The sequence below is a fragment of the Arabidopsis lyrata genome, assembly GCF_000004255.2.
Source record: "Arabidopsis lyrata subsp. lyrata unplaced genomic scaffold ARALYscaffold_3, whole genome shotgun sequence".
Lineage (NCBI taxonomy): Eukaryota > Viridiplantae > Streptophyta > Magnoliopsida > Brassicales > Brassicaceae > Arabidopsis > Arabidopsis lyrata.
Genome location: NW_003302553.1, coordinates 15,068,983 through 15,088,681, shown reverse-complemented (window position 1 = coordinate 15,088,681; position 19,699 = coordinate 15,068,983). Strand labels below are relative to the sequence as shown.

The window sequence follows — 19,699 nt, the reverse complement described above, 5'->3', positions numbered from 1 at the left end:
GAGCGTAGTAATTCATATTATTCAAACATAGGTTAAACTTTGTAAAAATCGTTTCAATCGGTAATATTCAAAAGAAAGTCACATTAGCTACACAATTTGTTTTAGTTGTAGATGACATATAAGGCTATTTTGAATTTGAGTAACAAATATTTAGAAAAACTTACATATGTATCAAACTGACGAATAAAACTTATTCTCGTGTTTCAAAAATAATAAAATATGGGAAGAAAGTCTCTAGAAAAATCCATTGGATTCTTCACGATGAAGCTTTTGTTGTTATCACTCCAAGAAACAATTGAATCAAAAGAAGAAATCATCTACCATTTCATGTGTTTTAGGAAGAAAAGGTGGACGTGAACTTAAGCCTCCATCCCTTAAACACTACAAATCCAAGACGTTGAAAAACAAACCAAACTCAAATATAGACTTATTGCTCAGAATCGGAGATTAAATCAATGAAAGTATAAAATTTTAGATTTCTACAAAACCAGATTCAAGTATTTGGATCAGAAGATTATGTTCCCTCTCAAGACAACAACCACAAATCGATGTCTCAATATTTAAGAAACACACATAATTGACAAATAAAAACCAAGAGTTTCCCACACAAGCCATGAAATTTATTGAGTGGAGAGAACCAAAAAAGTTTGCCCACTTGTATCAAATTAAACACCAAACCAAATCTTCCAATGGATCTACAAAAAACCGTTATACCAAACTCCTTAATTTATCCTCAAATCTATCCAAAACCAATAACAGACAACACAAAATGATAAACAAATTCCTTCTGCTTCTCCAACCAAATTATTTAAAATCATACAAGAAGATCAATCAACAATTTAAACATTTCAATTTATTTCATGTTTTTGATTTGGAAAATGTCAAAACATAGCAGATGATGACTGCAGAAGATTTGACTTCATACCGATTAATGCTAATTGGGGAAAACCAATTTTCAAAGCCTCATGATTTGATTGATTGAAGAAACAAACATACAGAGATGAACACTTTTTTCTTTACTAATGGAAGAAGATGATTTCTTGGTAGGATTAGAGAGGAAGAGAAAGTGTGGGTTGCGAAAGAGAAGAACGATTTTCGGATTCTCGAAAATGATGGACTGGTTATAGAAATCGCATAGTCTGGTAGAGATAATTAAACTAAATCAATCTAATTTTATGTAATTAATTAGAAAAGGAAAATAATCTAAAGCTCCAAATCAAGCGTAACATTGGTAAATAATTACATATTAGTATTTATAATATTATTAATTAATTAAATAAACAAATACATTGGGTTATCGGTTCGGATTGAGAAGAAACATAATCAAATGGTTTGAATGTAAGTTATGGTTTGGTTTGGATCGGTTTGAGTTTGTTTTGTCAGGTTTGGTTTGGTTTAGTTCAATTCGGTTAAAATATCCACCCTAATAATATTATCCCGATCTATTCAAAAATCAAATTATTTTAAAGTTAAAAAATGTTTATAGTGTTCAAATTTTAAAGAACAAAATACACCCAAAATTAACTTCGCATAATTAATTATTGTTATCTAATGGTAAAATAATTATTTAAAGAAACAAAAGATATATTAATTATTTTTAGTATGATTCAAATTATGCTTGAGTACCATAAATAAATTAAACAGAAAGAATCTAAGGTTTTTCAAGTATAGTACGTAGTCGCTGAAAAAATATTTACATATCACAATATAAAAAATCTAACATTTGTAAGAAATTAAACATATACTAAAAACATAAAATAAAACAAACAAATACAAATATAAAGTTATTTATTTATGTATGCATATATAAAATTATAAAATATAGACAACTAAAAATACGAGCAAAGGAAAATACAAAATCCAACAAATCTTTTAAATGTCTATCATAAATACTTATATTAAAAAAATTAATTTACAAAAACTACCTGCGGCTTACACCACTTGTTAAATTTACCTCATGCATGTTGTTCTCCAAAATTACTTGATGTCAAACAACTTCTTCAAAAATAAATTTATTTAAATTTGCCCCGCATCGTAGCACGGGTTTCGATCTAGTAGTACTAAAACAAGTTTTGTGGAGAATTATAAAGAATACTCCACAAATTTTCAAAATTAATTTACACAATAACTAATTTACTTTTATATAATTATGTAAAATAATAAAAATTATTTAAAATATGAAATAACGATCATAATACGATCGTATGAAACGTCAATCAAATACGTATATCAATCTTTTTAATATTAGGTTATGAGCCTTTGGGGTGTCGCGGAGGAACTCAATTTTAACAAAATCTTATATTGAAAAAATTTCTTTGATTGTGTTTATGTATTAAATTATTGTGATAATGAATTCAAATATTTGAATATTACATAAATTTTACCAAATTGTTACGTTATATCGGAAATTTTTCCAAAGACTTTTAAAACTTTTATGAACGAAAATGTAAGAAAGAAGAATTATGATTAAAAATACGATCATTTGAAACATTTTTCATGAAGGTAAAATATTTATTAGGGAAGAAATACATAACGAAGAATTATAATAAATATATGAAATAGTCCAAAACTATTTTTAGGAAAGTGATAAAATTAAATTCCATAAATATTTTGTTAAATCAATGATTATAAGAAAATCAATCTTAAAATAATATATGTTGACTAAATTGTTAAAAAAATTCAAACAATTAATATGTATACGTGAAATAATGTTTCTTCAGAAAATTAACAATAAATATGGTTGAAAATATATGAGTGGTAAATGAACGCACATAGTAAAAAGCTACATGTGAAATATTTTTAATTAAAAATAGTAAAAAAATGGGACTCTCTAAAAAAAATTAGAAAGGGGTATTTTCCCTTTTTTGTACTCATTTTCAAAAAGTGCTTTATTTAGCTGTACATTTTCAAATATGTCCATCATTAAAGATAAAAAGATTTATAAGGTTTAGAAGGTACTTCTTGACCAGTCTTCATTTCCTCGGAGACTCGATTCAAGTATTTATATGGTTTTATAAGGTAATTATAAGGTCTTATGAGATATGTATAGGGTTTTATAAGGTTTTATAAAATATTTACAATGTATTTATATGGTTTTACACGTATAAAGGTAGTTTTGTATGTTTTTATAATGTTACATCCGTATTTGGATAGATCTCAGATTTGTAAAGGCATTTTGAAAAGGTTTTAGGAAAGGAAATTTTGTGAAAATGAGAATTTAGAAAGGAGCATTTCTCAAAAACATTAATTTTTGAAATGGTTATAAGTTAAAAAAAGGTACATAACAAATAGTTATGATAAAAGAGAAACGACACTCATAATCATTTTCTAGGAAACTAATTATTTTTTTCAACATCAAAATATTTTAAAAATGATAGGAGCTTATTCATTTACTATAAAATAATGTATTTTTAGAAACAATTTTCGAATAATTGAAAAATCATTGTTGTTAAATTTTGGATTTATTGTAAACTTAACACGTTTAAATGAAATTGTTGATTTTTAAGAAATAAACAGATTTAAAAAATTTGGCTGCACTTAATTCATCTTATCTTTTGGATTACTTCAGAGTATAGGAGTTGACAAATAATATGTGTCTTTTTGCAAACAATTTGAGTGTTACTGAGGCAAAGGACATTAAAGAGTTTTCTGAGTGGATATCAATAGTTGGCGATGGAAAATTGCAGAACCTAATGATGGGGAAGCTATGATCGATATTCCATTAGAGTTTCTCAATACCAAAGCAAAAGATCCTATTGAAGCAATATGGAAAGAGCTTATGAGATATTACAGAGGTGCAGGATGAAAAAGATCCTAAGTTTTTCCAACAATGAGCTATTTTATGGTCAACCAAATAAATGAGACTATGCTTGAACATCTTCAAAGTCATTACTCATTCAGAAACATTGTTTTAAACTTTAGTATGTTCTAGAAACAAGGTTAGTACTCATTCCTAAACATTGTTTTCAACTAACCAATATTTAATGATTACCATAGTATAGACCGTGTTGACATATGTGGAACGGCTAATCCTGTTTTAACTTCTGATTTTCTTAAAAGTATCAAGGTTTCATGATTACCAAACTGTAGGCTTCGCCTAAAGATTGGTTGTCTAGTGATGTCGTTGTTCAGAAATATTGATTCTATAGGTGGTCATATGAATGGAACAAGGGTACATATCACGCTAATGGCCGAGTTTGTTGAGAAGCCAAAATTACTACGTGAGATTGGGTTGGTAATAAAGTTTTGATCGCTAGGCTTCTGATTACACCATCAGACACAAAGTTGCCATTCATGATGCGTCGAAGATAGTTACCTTTAGCGGTTTGTTTTGCAATAACAATCAACTAAAGCCAGGGTCAATCTTTGAAAAGAGTAGGACTTATTTACCTAGGCCTTACTTTTCACACGACCAGCTTTACATTGCTATATCCAGACAGAATAACATGTAGAGAAGGTCTAAAGATTCTGATTGTCGATGAAGAAGAAAAGCCACATAAATAGACCAAAAATGTTGTTTTCAAAGAAAATTTTAAGAACTTTTAGTCTCTATATCAATCTTTTTCTGTTGGAACCAAATTTTAATCTAGATTATGTCTTCATGTTAACCATACAAATATAAGATTACAATTTTGAAATCTTTTGTCTTTCATCATCAGATTTTAGATGATAAGTAGATTTATTAAGTTTATTAATAGTATGATATATCATCCAAAACATACCTAAAGAAGAATTCAGATTATGTACCTTATGTTCTTGTGAAGAAATTTGTTGTCGACACGAAACTATTCTTAAATTGCTGACAACATACGAATATAGAAACTCGCCCTCGATCCTATTGGTAGAACTAATACATATATAAGATCTCTGAAATAATTAGGTACGGTTTGTAACACCCCGGTTTCAGGAATGTGGTGGTGCATGCGGAGAGGTTTAAAAGATTTGATTTGGTCACCTATGTCACCAAAGTGCACTTATCTTTTCGGCTAAACGTCCTGAGAGAACTCCACAGTTAAGCGTGGTTGAGCTGGAGCAATTTCAGGATGGGTGATCTTCCGGGAAGTGATTGTCGGAACTGTGTGAGTGAGGACAAAACACAGGGAAAGATCATGTGGTGATTTGTAGGGTCGGTAAACAAGTCTTTAAAGCCTCCCGGACGTAGTGGACCGGCCATCGGACAGAGGTGGGCCCACAGGCCGAGAGAGGATGTGGGGCCCATTAAGAGAGGTGTGGCGGTCGGGGCGTTACAAGTGGTATCAGAGACGAACCCAGACGAGTGTGGAGTCAAGAGGGCTCACACCGTAGGGGCTGACGGTCTTGGTGAACAACGAGGACGTTGCGATCTGTTAGTGGAGGTGAATTGTAACACCCCGATTTCAGGAATGTGGTGGTGCAAGCGGAGAGGTTTAAAAGAATTGATTTGGCCACCTATGTCACCAGAGTGCACTTATCTTTCCGGTCAAACGTCCTGACAGAACTCTACAATTAAGCGTGCTTGAGCATGAGCAATTTCAGGATGGGTGACCTTCCGGGAAGTGATTGTCGGAACTGTGTGAGTGAGGACAAAACACGGGGAAAGATCATGTGGTAATTTGTAGGGTCGGTAAATAAGTCTTTAAAACCTCCCCGACGTAGCGGACCGGCCGTCGGACACGGGTTGGCCCACGGGCCGAGAGAGAATGTGGGGCCCATTAAGAGAGGTGTGTCGGTCGGGGCGTTACACAGTTGATTTCAAAATCTATAAGTATTGGATCAAAAATTGATTTAAGCTTCGTCGGTTATAATCGATATGAGCGCAGCACGGATTATCAATCTAGTATTATATAAACCATAGATTAAAATCATTTAATTAATTTTTCTTTTTATTTTATTTATTACACTTAAATTTATATAGTTTTCCAATCAGTTACAAACAAAAACAAAATTTAACTATGCTTTGTTTGCAAATTCTCCAAAAAAAAATAAAAAAATTAGTCAACATCAATAGTTAATGCTTTACAAACACTCAAAATATTGACCATTGACCAAATTTTTTGCCTGCTTAGACCAAGCGCAGTGGCGCATGTAGGCGTCGGGTGTATATAATTTAATATAGAAAAATAATGCAAAAAATAGCTTTTCAACAACATCCACATGTAGAGTTGCATTCGGGTGTGGGTATTATAAAAAGAGAAAAAAATTTCTTGTCTCTATCTCTCTATCTCTCTTTTCTCTCTCTAATTATAATACTAAAAAATTATTTACACCCATACTAACACATTCACCATTGTGGATGCTCTTAGATTTGGAAACTCAATAAATATTTTTTTAATAAAATTTGGTAAGAAGTAGGTGTAGTTTTAAAGGGAAAACTTAAAATCTCTTAACCTATTTTAAATGTACAAAAAAAACGTATATAAGCAAATTTAAAATCAAAGTGAAAGGATGTTTTTAACATAACGTACGTATTAACCGTTGAAGAAGGGAAAAAAAAAAGTGAGGTCGCTTCGCTTGGCCTTGCGTTTTTGGCGGCTAGTCTCAAATCCATCGATTCCAACGGATCATTCATTCTCTCTCTCTCTCTACAATTATCTTCTTACCTTTTTTTCTTCTTCTTCTTCTCTCTCTCTCCGACCTCCTCCGAGAAACCCATCTCTCTTCCTCCATTTTCTCCTTCGAGTTTATCAGCCAGTTTCTCGGAGTCTCGTCGGAGATCGGAGCTTTTTTTTTCTTTGTGGATCTGTCTTCGTTTTTAACGGACAATGTGATGGGAATCGAATAGCAGATAACGCGAGAGAGTTTTTTCGGATTTCGCGAAGAATTCGAATGGGGATTTGCTTTAGCGCTGAAGATCATCAGTACCAATTTTCTCAACAGCAAAACTACCAGAAGAAAACAACACCAGGTTTCAATTTGGATTTGGATCTCTCTTCATTTTTGCCCTTTTTAGGGTTCTGTTTCTTTTTTTCTGGGTTCTTCCGATTCTGGCAGTTTTGGGTTTCCTAATGATCAAAAAAAGTTGTTTGATGATATTGGTTTCTGGGTAAATTGGGATTTTGGTGATGTTCTATTGGAAATTTCAAGTCGGATCAGAATTAAGTTTATGAATTCTCAATCTGATGATATGTTTTTTTTTTTCACTATACTGGTTTTGTTGGGACAGCAGGGAAAAATTCAGCTGTGTATCTAATGAAGTCAGATTGTCAAGATTCAGTTGGTAAAGTGAGTGCAAGTGGTGGTGGTGGTGGCTTGCCTTTGGCTCCTAAAAACATTAAAGATCTTCAGTCTAATCCAGGTTATGAAAATGTTGATATTTTCACTTACCAAGAGATGAAGATTGCTACTAAGCAGTTCAGGCCGGATTATATTCTCGGTGAGGGAGGTTTCGGAGTGGTGTATAAAGGAGTTATAGATGAGTCTGTCAGGGCTGGTTACAAGTCTACAAAAGTTGCTATCAAAGAACTTAATCCAGAGGGCTTCCAGGGAGATAGAGAGTGGCTGGTAAGCTGTGACTGGTCACAAATTAGAGATGTATGTACTTGAGAATGTGTGATTTTATTGAAACTGTTGATATTTATTTCTTCTAGGCTGAAGTCAATTATTTAGGACAGCTGAGTCACCCGAATTTGGTCAAGCTCATAGGCTACTGCTGTGAAGATGATCACAGGTTATTAGTCTATGAATACATGGCAATGGGGAGCTTGGAGAAACATCTTTTCCGAAGTAAGTTTCCCGTCATCTTAAACATGAAGATTGGAACTTAAATCTACGTACTTGCTTTTGATAATTGCAAAATGCTTTTCTCATGGCATACGCTTTTACAGTTAATACCATTCTTGCATTGCATATACTTGCCCAAAGGTGGAGCATAATGAGTAATAGTTATCCCAGTTTTATAAGCTAATCTTTTGTAGACAGAACAAAGGATCATATGAACTGCATCTTTCAAATCTGACTGAATCCATTGTTGAAATATGCTTTTCAAACCAAGCACATGCTAGTGCTCTGAAATCAATCAGGATAGAAGTTGTTAGTCAGGAAGCTAAATGTTTTTGACCAAAAATTACAAACTTCAGGGGATATTTTACTTCGTAGTCATTATAAATATCTGGAAGAGGAATTGGTAAAGCATATGCATGGATATAATACAGATTATATGTTCCCATATTATAAATGGAGTAGTGACGAAATGTGTCTTCTTTTGGAACACTTGACAGGAGTTGGATGCACTTTGACATGGTCGAAAAGAATGAAGATTGCGCTAGATGCAGCCAAGGGTCTTGCATTTCTTCATGGTGCTGAACGCTCCATCATATATCGGGATCTGAAGACAGCAAATATATTGCTGGATGAGGTCAGCTATTGCAAATTCTTGTTCTTCAATAGATAGTCTACAAAGGTATAGAATTGTTAGTGAAACCTGGTTTTCTAGTTTTTCAATTTGTTCGCCTATGTTGTCCCTGAAAGGTGTAATGCTTTTGCAGGGTTACAATGCTAAACTCTCTGACTTTGGACTGGCAAAGGATGGTCCAAGAGGAGATCAAACACATGTGTCAACACGTGTTATGGGGACTTACGGATACGCTGCTCCTGAGTATGTAATGACAGGTCTGTCTTTAGTATTTTCCGTTAGCATTTGTCTGGCATCTAAAATTGGTAAAATAAGTTCGAATTCAGCGTGGTCAACTGACACAAGAACCTATTAAAAGTCATAGCTGTTTCTTCAACCAGTGTTAAAAATGACCCTTTTTAAATATATGCATGTTGAGACGATCACATTATGTAACTGCTTTGTAATGGGTCGTATATGTGATTGTCGTAATAGGACATTTGACATCCAGAAGTGATGTGTATGGATTTGGAGTACTTCTCCTTGAGATGCTCCTTGGGAAGAGGGCGATGGACAAAAGCAGACCTTGCAGGGAGCATAACTTGGTAGAGTGGGCACGACCACTATTGAATCACAACAAAAAGCTTTTGAGGATCATAGACCCTCGAATGGATGGACAGTACGGCACTAAGGCGTTGATGAAAGTAGCTGGTTTGGCATACCAATGCCTAAGTCAAAACCCGAAAGGAAGGCCCCTCATGAATCATGTTGTAGAAGTTCTTGAGACTCTCAAGGAAGACGGAGATGCTCAGGAGGAAGTCATGACTAATCTCCATAGCAGGGGCAAGTCTGTAACCTTATATGAAGCATCTAGTGATTCCCAAGGCACAAGAGATGGGGATGGACAGAGGAGGAGAAGACCGGAAAGTGGTAGAAGCAAGAGTGAAGCCTCAGTTGACACCGACAAATATGTTTCTGCTCTTTCAGAACCGGATACTACCAAAATTTAAGACTCAAGACAGAAAGATTCACCAGTGATTTGAGACTGTAAGATAAGAAAGTAGCAGAGTTGGCTTAAATGTATAAATAAGTTGAGTCTTCGTTTTGGGATCTTCTTTTTTTGGATTACAAATATTAGTGCATTACGCAATTTGATGTTTCTTCGAAATTCAAATGAATTTTGGAGACGCTTATTTGTGTTAGTTGTGTTGGCAAGTAACTTCAGTGAGTGTACATGAAACTTTCGAAACATACTTGAATAATCCAAATGATTTCATATGTGGTACACACGTGGAAAACAAAGGAAGGAGTAGAATTTCTCAACAAGTTTAATTCAACTAAGGAGAAACATCTGTCTACTTCAGCACACCATAATGATCAAGAGCATTTTCCTGCAGAAAAACAAAAGGAAAACTTTTAATCATATGAAGATTTAATAGTGTACCGCTTTAAAGATTATAGCTTCTATGAATGTACATTGTTTATAAGCAAGTTTTCTCTGCATGATCCTTAGACCAAGTAGGTACTAGTGCAAGTAGAGATCTTAGCTTACCCCATAGTTTGCGCAACTTCATTGCTATCTGGGTAACTGCTCTCCTCTCAGCAAGATTTGAAAAGTCCATGCCTGAAGCCTCCTGAATTGCAGACAACACTTGAGCTCTCTTTCTCGCAGATGGAATAAGATAGTTAGCTCCATTTGTAGTGCTCAAGTCAGCGACCTAGTGGAAGAGAATAGAGTTTTCAGTAACATTATTCCAACAGTAGTAGTAATAGCAATCAATTCAAGTATGATTTCAACAGTTTTACCTGATGCAACCAAGGAAGTATTGAATTCATGAATCTTCGTTCGAGGAGGTATGACAGGAGAATACTGAGAATTTCATTTATGGTCTGTGATGACATACTCTCCAGCACAGGGCCAGTTCTGTCAAGAAGCTCAACAAGCGCAAGCTCATCACCAGAAGAAAGCACATCTAGATACTCTGATTCAACCACTTCTTCACAAGAAACACCTGTCACCGGTTTTCTTGATCCACTCATCACCTCCGCATAATGTTGTCTTATGCTTTGAATTGAATCAGAAGATGTCCGGGTCTGGATCAATGTTTGTCTTCCCTGTCCAATGTTGTTCCAAATGTCCTCTCTAGTATGTTGTTGACCAGTCTTACCTAAAGGATTACTCCGTGTCTTCTCCATGCCATGTGATTCATTTAGTCTGCTTCTTATATGTGTTTTGTTCTCCCTTGCCATTGAGTACTTGGAAGTGGATAATGTAGATTGCCGATTGCGGATATCTGTAGAAGTTCTTGAAGTGCAACTAGAGAGCCTTGGTGACAGGGTACTACCTTGGTTGTGCTTCACAAAATTGGAGTTTGATATATCTGAATGCAAGACAACGTTCTGAGCTATCCCCTCAACTGCATATTCTAAGCTTGACACCTTAGATTGAAGAACCGAAAAGTTGTTCATTATTCCTGTTGAAAAGGCCTACAAGTTTAACAGAAGAAGATAAAAAAACATATATTAGTTAGCCATTCCTAAGCATAGGATAGTGTAAGACAGTTCAAAAATCATGCTGAGTTATTGAGAACACACATCCTGAAGATACAAAGGTTGACTAGAGCATCTTTAAATTTGTAAACTGAGTAAAGGACATTAGATTGTGACAGATAATCCACTAACCTGTAGCTGATCTATCAAACGTGACTGTTTATCCTCAATATCTGAGAGTTGTTTACGTACAGAAGCCATTTCATTTGCAATCTTAGCACAGCAGTCATGATTGATTTGAGAGCTTGACACTGTTACAGAAGAGTCAAGGCTTGTACGATCCTTCACTTTTGTTGAGAATGGCTGCTCTTCCGAATCAGTTTCTTCACCTGGAAAATGCTTACTCGTTATGGCGGGATTCCCCATACCACTTGCCCTGAAACTGCTTGATGAAACTGTAATAGACTTGATATCATCATTTTCATTGACTCCGCCTGTTACATAGCAATCTGCTTTATCCTCTATTGGAATGTACTCATATGTCACTCCTGGCGTGGTTGTCGCTTCTGCAAACGTCTTGGTGATGCAACTGCCTTCAGATTCTTCATTGTGAAGATCAACCTTGGAGACAATAGAAGATTCTGGGACTGCAATGTCAATATGCCAATTATCTTGTTTAGACTTTCGAGGGTCCTCATTGTAACGTGTAGGTGGTTGCCTGGCAGAAACCGGAACCTTTTTCCTTGCCAAATCCGTTACATATTTGATAGACGTGGCATCCTTCACTTTAGAGTCACTGGTGCTGAAAAGTTCACTACTCTCTCGAGCTCCATTATAACTTTCTGTGATTACAAAACAGATAAACAGAAAGAGCATCTATGAGTCTTATGAAATGCAAAAAAGAAATATAAACATGCAAAAGATTCATTTTCTTAACCCACCTTTTACAGAGGATCCAGTTTCAGATGGCTCTGGACTATCACACCCAGGGACACCTTTCCAATATTGCAAGGCAAGGATAACTGAGTCCCTCACTGGTTTCACCTAAAACAGAAAAGCACAAAGTTAGATCTTTCACTCCAAAAATTATCATCCTTAAGAGAGTGGATTTTAGAAAAAGAGTTTGAACTTTATCAAAGCGACATGATTCAAGAGAGCAGATGCAGGAAGCCTTCAGAGGTCCAAGAAACTTTTCACCAGTAGCAGCTATTTCCATAAGTGCTACAGAAGCTGCCTTACGAGTAGTCCAGTCCTTATTTTTAAGGGCATCTTGAAAGCTAGACATTGCTGAGGACAACACACCCTTCGGCGTTGCCCCACCAGCCTGGATTAGAGTCAGTTACCCATTTTTCATTATACAACCACATGAGAATAGTAGCAGCAAAGGCTCAGACTCAGAAACAGAAAAGAATTATAGGGTATTAAAAGTAGCTTACCAGGATGATACTTCTATTAAGCTCAATAACTGCTGGCTTTGCGATGAAATGTGAGTTATTGAGCAGCTTTACTGTCCGCATTAACATGCGTTGTATAATCGCAACTGGAGCTTCAGGACTGCTATCAATGACTCTGGCCAAGCATAAGGCAGCACCTGACTGCACATACTTATTCTGATCACCAATGGCTTCAAAAAGCGGTTTCACCAAGGAAACAAACACCCCATAGTTCTGGTCTTCATAGCAACTCATCTTCGAAGCTAAAACACCCATTGTCTCAATACATGCATCTCTCACAACAGAATCTGGATCCTTGAGCCGCTTAACGATACTTGAAACCATCTTAGCAAGATATGGACCAACAAGCCCCTCATGAAACCTAGCTAAAGTACCCATCAACCTAATACACTCTTTCCGAACAGCACTCTTCTGCTCCGAATCAGTATCCAATATACAAGAGAGAAAACACGAAATCTTATCCGGTGCCAAATGCTCAACAGTTTTCTCAAGCTCATCAACTCCTCTCTGATATGTATCTCTATCTGCTAACTTGTTTAATGCAGTAACAACCTTCTTCTTCAGCTCAAAAATCACTTGTTGTGTATTAGCCTTCATGTTTCCTCCTCTTCCTTTTACTTGCATGTTGGTCTTCATAAATCCTCCTCTCTCTTTTTCTATTCACACATTAGTTTTAAGCTACTTGAATCCTCAAACACAATACCTGAAAGAACGAACTAGAATTGAGTCTGAGACATGTAACTGAAGGATTTGGTGAATCGAAATAGCAAATTCAACAAATCTCTGATTCAGCAGATCAAATCTATCTCCTAAATTTGCTCTGAAATAGGATCAGCGCAATCTCAAATTGGAAAGAAGAAGATGCTACTAACAAAAAAACACAACAACGATTTCGAGATTTCTCTACTCTAAATCAACGATTCAACCATTTTTGCATCGCGCATTACTCTATTTCCAGAGAACAACACAGAAAAATGCAGTAAAACTGAAATCAACGAAAAAATAAGGTCAAGAGAGAGTAGCGAAACATACTCTGAAGCATCACGAGGATAATGGTGAGCGAAATGATTGAGAAGCCATGAAGATAATCTCTGCTTTCTCTCAGGTGGTGGAGAGAAATAAAACGGAGATTCAAAAGCAGAGAGCGAGAGAGAGAGAGAGAGAGAGAGAGAGTTGCTTTGTTTCGCGAAGCCCCAAGTGTTTTTTTAGCAGAGAAAGAGACGGAGTTCGAGGAGAGAGGCGCGTGTGATTCAATTTCCTTTGATTCGCGTGTTGTTGATTTTGATTTTTGAATCTCGCGCTCGTTGCGAGGTTTTTCGAATTTTGTGTGTGGGGTACACTGAGATTTGGAAATTTAAACACAAAAGAGGAAAAAAAGTTTGACCGCAATAACTAACTTTTTTTTTTTTCTACCTGACATGACCGCATGTTTTCAGAGATCACTGGGCCTTTTTTGGGCCAGATATTTTGTTGTCACCTTACATTTTGTTTTGTCCATGTAATTCTGCTTGAAATAAATAACTAAAGCGAGGTAATCAATGTCAATTTATAGCTAAAATGTTGAGATGACGCTGAACATAGTCTGAAACATTATTGGCATCCTTCTTGACCATTTCTGCAGAAACTTCAAGTGCGTCCCGCACTGTCGACAAATCGCTTCTTGAAGCAGCACGGCCAACATCCATTTTGAGCTGATAACGTAACAATGAACAATCATTGTTGAAGAATATCATTGTTAGTGTTTAAACATTTCTTCTCCAACTTCAAAAATCCATAAAAAAGCATACATGGTGTTACCCAAAGCTAAAAACCCTTCAACAACAAATCATTTTTGCTTGTTTTATTGATGAGAGGATGGCACTACTATCACCTAAATGTGTCAGACGAGCTTCATTATAAAGATAAGCAAACATGTGAAGAGACAAAATCATGAGCATTCGAAAGTGAAGCCATACTTAAAACATTATGTTCTACTGCAGATCAAATGAATTTTCAGGTTATGGTCTCCCCAGGACGCAGTCAGAAACGCACACAATAGTCCAATTAAAATAAATCACCACCTGCAAGCAAAAACCTGAAAAATTTATGCTAAAAGGAGACAGAGGAGAGTTAGGATTTTGGAAACTCACGAGAGTCAACGACCATGGGGTACCACTGGGTCTACTCGCCGTCGGCTTCCTCTGCTGCATCTTCGCCGGCAAAATTGGAAGTCTGCGTTTGGCGTTGATCGGAGATTGAAATAGTGCTTCGTAACGTCGCCATCGGAGAGAAAGAGAGGGAGTCGATGAAGAGAGAAAAACACGGGGGCATTCTTTTTTTCCTTTCGTAAAACCCTTCAACCAACCGATAGCGACACGTCATCGGCTCTCATGGATTCCTAAAACTCTCTGCAAAGAAACGATTCTCTCTTAATTAGCCATTTTTGATTTATTTTTTATCAGATTTCATCTGAGAACTCCATAAGAGAACTTCCATCTCCCTCCATTGGAGATGCTCTTAGAAGCTCGACGGCTTCCTGGTCATCGCTCTATAACGTGAGCCCATGAGCCGTGACCATATCATATATGTTTCCGGAATACCGAAACTAAAAGCATTGCCATCGTGACTTTTCTTCAAATCTATATATAGTGGAGAAAAGAGATATAACATTGAAGGAGAGACCATGCACAAAGAGATCAAATCATATATTAGCAAGAGTTTGTTTTTAATCAATAATTACATTCTCATTTTTAACAAGGAATTGTGTCATTTTCTATGATAGGATCGTTTAGTTGACAATTTTATTTTATTGTCAATTACTCCCTCCGTTTCACAAAGAGTGTTATTTTGACATATTTCACACAAATTAAGAAAACCTTAGATTATACATATATGCCCCTATTTAATAAGTAATTAATGATTTAAATTCAATAAAAATAACTTTAGTTTAAGGGTAAATCAGAAAACTTAGTGTAAAAGTCACATTGAAAATATAGAATGATATTCTTTGTGAAACAAAAATAAAACTCTAAAAGGACACTCTTTGTGAAACAGTGGGAGTAACATATCATATATGTTTCCGGAATACTGAAACTAAAGGCATTGCCATTGTGACTTTTCTTCAAGTCTATATATAGTGGAGAAAAGAGAGATAACATTGAAGGAGAGACCATGTGCAAAGAGATCAAATCATATATTAGCAAGAGTTTGTTTTTAATCAAAAATTACATTCTCATTTTTAACAAGGAATTGTGTCATTTTCTATGATAGGATCGTTTAGTTGACAATTTTATTGTCAATTACTCTCTCCGTTTCACAAAGAGTGTTATTTTGACACATTTCACACAAATTAAGAAAACCTTAGATTATACATATATTCCCTATTTAATAAGTAATTAATGATTTAAATTCAATAAAATAACTTTGGGTTAAGGGTAAATCAGGAAACCTAGTGTAAAAGTCACATTGAAAATATAGAATGATATTCTTAGTGAAACAAAAATAAAACTCTAAAATGACACGCTTTGTGAAACAGAGGAAGTAACATTTTTAATTATTACTTATTAATAGGAGAAGTCGTGTCTCCACTTACTACTTTCTTACTTCCATGTTTCAAGAAGAAAGTTATGAATGAAAACTGTCTAAGAAACTTGTGGTCTAGTGTTGTTCTTATGAGCAATTCTCTTTCACTTTGAAGAGTGACCAAAATTACATTGGGGGTGATTAGTAAGCACTTCTAAGGCTTTAGAAAAGTTTTAAGGCTTTTAAAGTTTTTATTTTGCCAATCAAAATTTTTTGACTTTAAATAATTTTAAAGCCTTCAAAGTCCTTTTTTCTCTACTCTTTGAATTCAGTTTTTTTCTAAGCCACGTAAACCTGACTTTAAAAGTGAAAAGAATAAAAATTAATTATTTTTCTTATTTTCTTTTTCCCATTATATGAAAAGTCTAATAAAATTCATTGGAAAATTAATCTTAAAAAAATATTAACTAATTTACAATTAATTTTTTTCTGTTCTTTTAAGATCCATTTATGTATATAAAAAAGACATTATATATTACCTTTGATACAAAAGTAGAGAAATATGAATGTATTAAAACTTTTCATAAAGTTCTTTGTATGAATTTTGTTGTTATATCACAATTTGGGTTTATATTCACTGAAATTTATTTTATTTAAAATCATAATTTTTACAGCCATAGTTTCTACAGTTTTGTTGTTAGCAATCACATTTTAAAAGTTAAAGTCTCTGCAGTCAAAGTTTCTACAGCCAAAGTCCTTACAGCGAAAGTCTCTACAGCGGAAAATAACAGTCGCTACCAATCGGCCCCATTGACTGTTAACATTCTATGTTTTTGGAATCTCTCAAATTAACGATTATGCCATTGTCCAAATCTTTTAATTACTTAAGTGTATCATGCAATTACTCTTCAAGAAATTATACGAAAAAAAATGCATTTTTGAAAAAACAATATGCTATCTGTTATAAACCATATGGATGGACTCCATAACTGGCCCATGGTCCATTAGGGTTTTACCTTATTCTCTGTATCCTGCTATTATCCTTGTATATATATCCTTTATACTATTAATGAAAGACACAGTTCACAACATGTTATCAGCACGATAGCCTTTCACCCTAAAAATTAAAAATTCCGAAACCCTAAATCTCTCTCACAAAAACCAAAACCAAAACCCTAGCCGTCTCTGCAAACAAAATTCTAAACTCTATCGAGATAAGTTTTCTGTTCATATTTGTTTCTGCACGAATTTTGCACGGATTATCTGTTATCAATCATGTCTGTATTTCTGCACGAACTTTGCACAGATGATCTGTTATCTATTCTGTCTGTAGTTTTGCACAAATTTTGCACGGATTATATGTTATCAATTTTGTTTGTATTTCTGCACGAATTTAGCATGATAGATTGAATGTTTTAATATAAACCCTAGGTTAAACCGAAAGTAAAACCGAAACCCTTGAAAAAACCCTAGTACTATAAATCGCGGATGCTAAAACCCTAAAACTTAACCGCGAAATCCTAATATCCTAATCTAGTATGATCCGATTGTTTGGTTGTTGCATACTAGATCAATCTTCTAGGGTTGATTTCATCCATATATATATAACATGATTGTTTAGAAAAATACTTGCTAAAGACAAGCATGGCTCGGTCTTAAATACCGCATGACTTGGTCTAACTGATTACATGAGTTCTCATTTAACTCTAGATATTATAGATGTCAGAAATCAACTATTATGAATACACGACACTCAATGCCTCTGGTGACAATTATTTACAATGGGCTTTGGACACTGAGATTGTCCTAAAGGAAAAAGGGCTTGGTGAATCTATTGTGGAAGGAAACAATGTCACCAGAAGAGAAAGATATAAGGCGATTACTAACATACGCCATTACCTCAATGAGAGTCTCAAAATCAGTACCTCACTATTAAGAATCCTATGGACCTCAGGACAGAGTTGAAAAAAAAAAAAAAAAAAAAATCAATATAACCACCAAAGAACGGTGCTATTACCCAAAAGCCTGATTCGATCGAAAGAATCTCAGATTCCAGGAATTCAAATCCATGAATGAGTATAACTCAGTACTATTTAAAATAGTGTCAATACTGAGATTCCGTGGTGAGGAAGTTACTGAGAATGACTTGCTAGAGAAAGCATTCTCGACCTTTCACACAAACAATATATTGCCTCAGCAACAATATCGTGAAAAAGGTTTTTACCACATATGCAAGTCTAAACTCTTGTTTTGCTACTTGCTGAGCAAAACAATGAGTTATAAATAGTGAAATGAGACCTCCTGGTCCTACCCCATTATCAGAAGCCCATTGGGCTGAAGAGCCTAAAGAGCCTAAAGAGACTAAAGAGTCTAACCACGTCCAAAGAGATAAGTATCATGGCCACAGTCATGGTAAATGGAATGAACGTGGTAGAAGTGGCAATTATAATTTATATGATCAAGGAAACCATTCATATGGTTAAGGCCGCCGACCCGACTTTGATCGTAATCGAGGTAGAAGCCACGGTATATCCAAACCACAACACTCAAATAAACTTGTTTGCCACTGATGAGGAATGGGGAAACCATTGGACTAAGACGTGCAAGACACCTAAGCATCTCGTTGATCTCTATCAAGAGAGTTTAAAAAGAATCTAGAAGCTCATTTAGTTCATCATTATGAGAATTCAATAAACGAAATATCTAAAGACATGGTTCATTAGCCAAATTGCGGGTATAGCTAAATTTAGTGAAGGCTAAGGGCAGGCCCATGGCAGGCCCATATTCCCAAGGGCACACATCCTCAGATGCTTCATATTCACCTAGCTCAAAGGGGCTTGTTGAGTTTCAAAGAAATGTGTTTGAATGGTTTCCACATTGAAACTAAAGGTGAAGGGAACAAAGGATTCCCATATATTACTAAGAGCACCCAAGACCATGAGAAGGTCTTAGAGACTATACCCGCGTCATAGACCTTTACTATGCCAAGGTCAATATGATAAAGGCTAATATAGTAAACAAAAGGGTTTACTAAGAGATTCACTAATGGCATGACCGGCTTGGTCAGCCTCCTAACATGATTCGTAAAGCTGATATTAAAATCAAAAGGGCACACCCCTTAAGGACCTCACGTGTATAGCATGTACACAAGGGAAACTCATACTAAGGCCATCACCAGTCAAAGCAACTAGAAACTTGGTGTTTGCTAGATTGCTGGCCCAGACCATAAGTCTGTGAGCCCACATACTTAAGACTATATGTCTAGATAATGCTGGTAAATTATGTCCCAAGCGTTTTATGGCTACAGTATGTCCATGAGGGGGAGAGTAGTATACCCCGTGGCACATGTCCATAATTGAACTCACAGTAACTGACTGGGACACGCAATATTACATGCAACAAGAGCTTATACGCATCAGGCCATTCTAGTGAGCATAGATATTCCCCATCCCAATTGCTAACGGGTCATGAGCAGACGTTTCCCATCTTAAGACATTTGGGTGTTCAGTCTATGTACCCATTGCACCACCGCAGAGAGCAGATAATGGGACCTCAAAAGGGGATGGGAATATACGTTAAAAATGATTCTCCCACCATCATTAAGTATCTCGAGCCAAAGGCCATATACAAGGATTGTCATCTCAATGAATCCGTTTTCCCAACACTGGGTGGAGAGACTAACAAGCTGGTCAAAGAACTTACATGGAATCAAACATCCTTCACATGGCAAGATCCTCAGACTCCATCAGAGATCCAAAAGACTATATATCTGCAAAAGCTAGCTAAAACAATTGCCAAGATTCCTATAATGACCCAAAGAGAGTAACAAAATCGTACATACCAGCTTGTAATGCACCAGTACGTATTGATGTTCACAAAGAACACAATCAAGTTGCTACAGAGGCTACAACACGTAAGAAACGTGGTAGACCCAAAAGGTTCCAAA

At 35.4% G+C, this 19,699-nt stretch overlaps 2 protein-coding genes across 3 annotated transcripts; one reads left to right on the top strand and one right to left on the bottom strand.

The window, feature by feature from the left end:
• Positions 1-6,392: 6,392 nt before the first annotated feature.
• LOC9319827 (probable serine/threonine-protein kinase PBL17) lies at positions 6,393-9,510 on the top strand. 2 transcript variants are annotated; one of them, XM_021033894.1, is made up of 6 exons: positions 6,393-6,883; positions 7,145-7,479; positions 7,566-7,701; positions 8,196-8,332; positions 8,463-8,586; positions 8,804-9,510. In XM_021033894.1, the coding sequence occupies exons 1-6, from the start codon at positions 6,805-6,807 to the stop codon at positions 9,316-9,318; spliced, it is 1,326 nt and encodes a 441-aa protein (XP_020889553.1). In that variant the 5' UTR covers positions 6,393-6,804; the 3' UTR covers positions 9,319-9,510. The 2 variants fall into 2 exon arrangements, with proteins under 2 accessions (XP_020889553.1, XP_020889552.1); XM_021033893.1 differs by having other exon boundaries at positions 6,489-6,883; positions 7,142-7,479.
• A 39-nt stretch (positions 9,511-9,549) lies between these two features.
• Positions 9,550-14,324, bottom strand: LOC9319826 (TORTIFOLIA1-like protein 2). The gene is made up of 8 exons (XM_021033890.1): positions 13,285-14,324; positions 12,235-12,955; positions 11,928-12,122; positions 11,740-11,842; positions 10,991-11,640; positions 10,115-10,795; positions 9,861-10,026; positions 9,550-9,699 (listed from the first exon to the last, which is right to left on the bottom strand). The coding sequence occupies exons 2-8, from the start codon at positions 12,886-12,888 to the stop codon at positions 9,686-9,688; spliced, it is 2,463 nt and encodes an 820-aa protein (XP_020889549.1). The 5' UTR covers positions 12,889-12,955; positions 13,285-14,324; the 3' UTR covers positions 9,550-9,685.
• Positions 14,325-19,699: the final 5,375 nt, after the last annotated feature.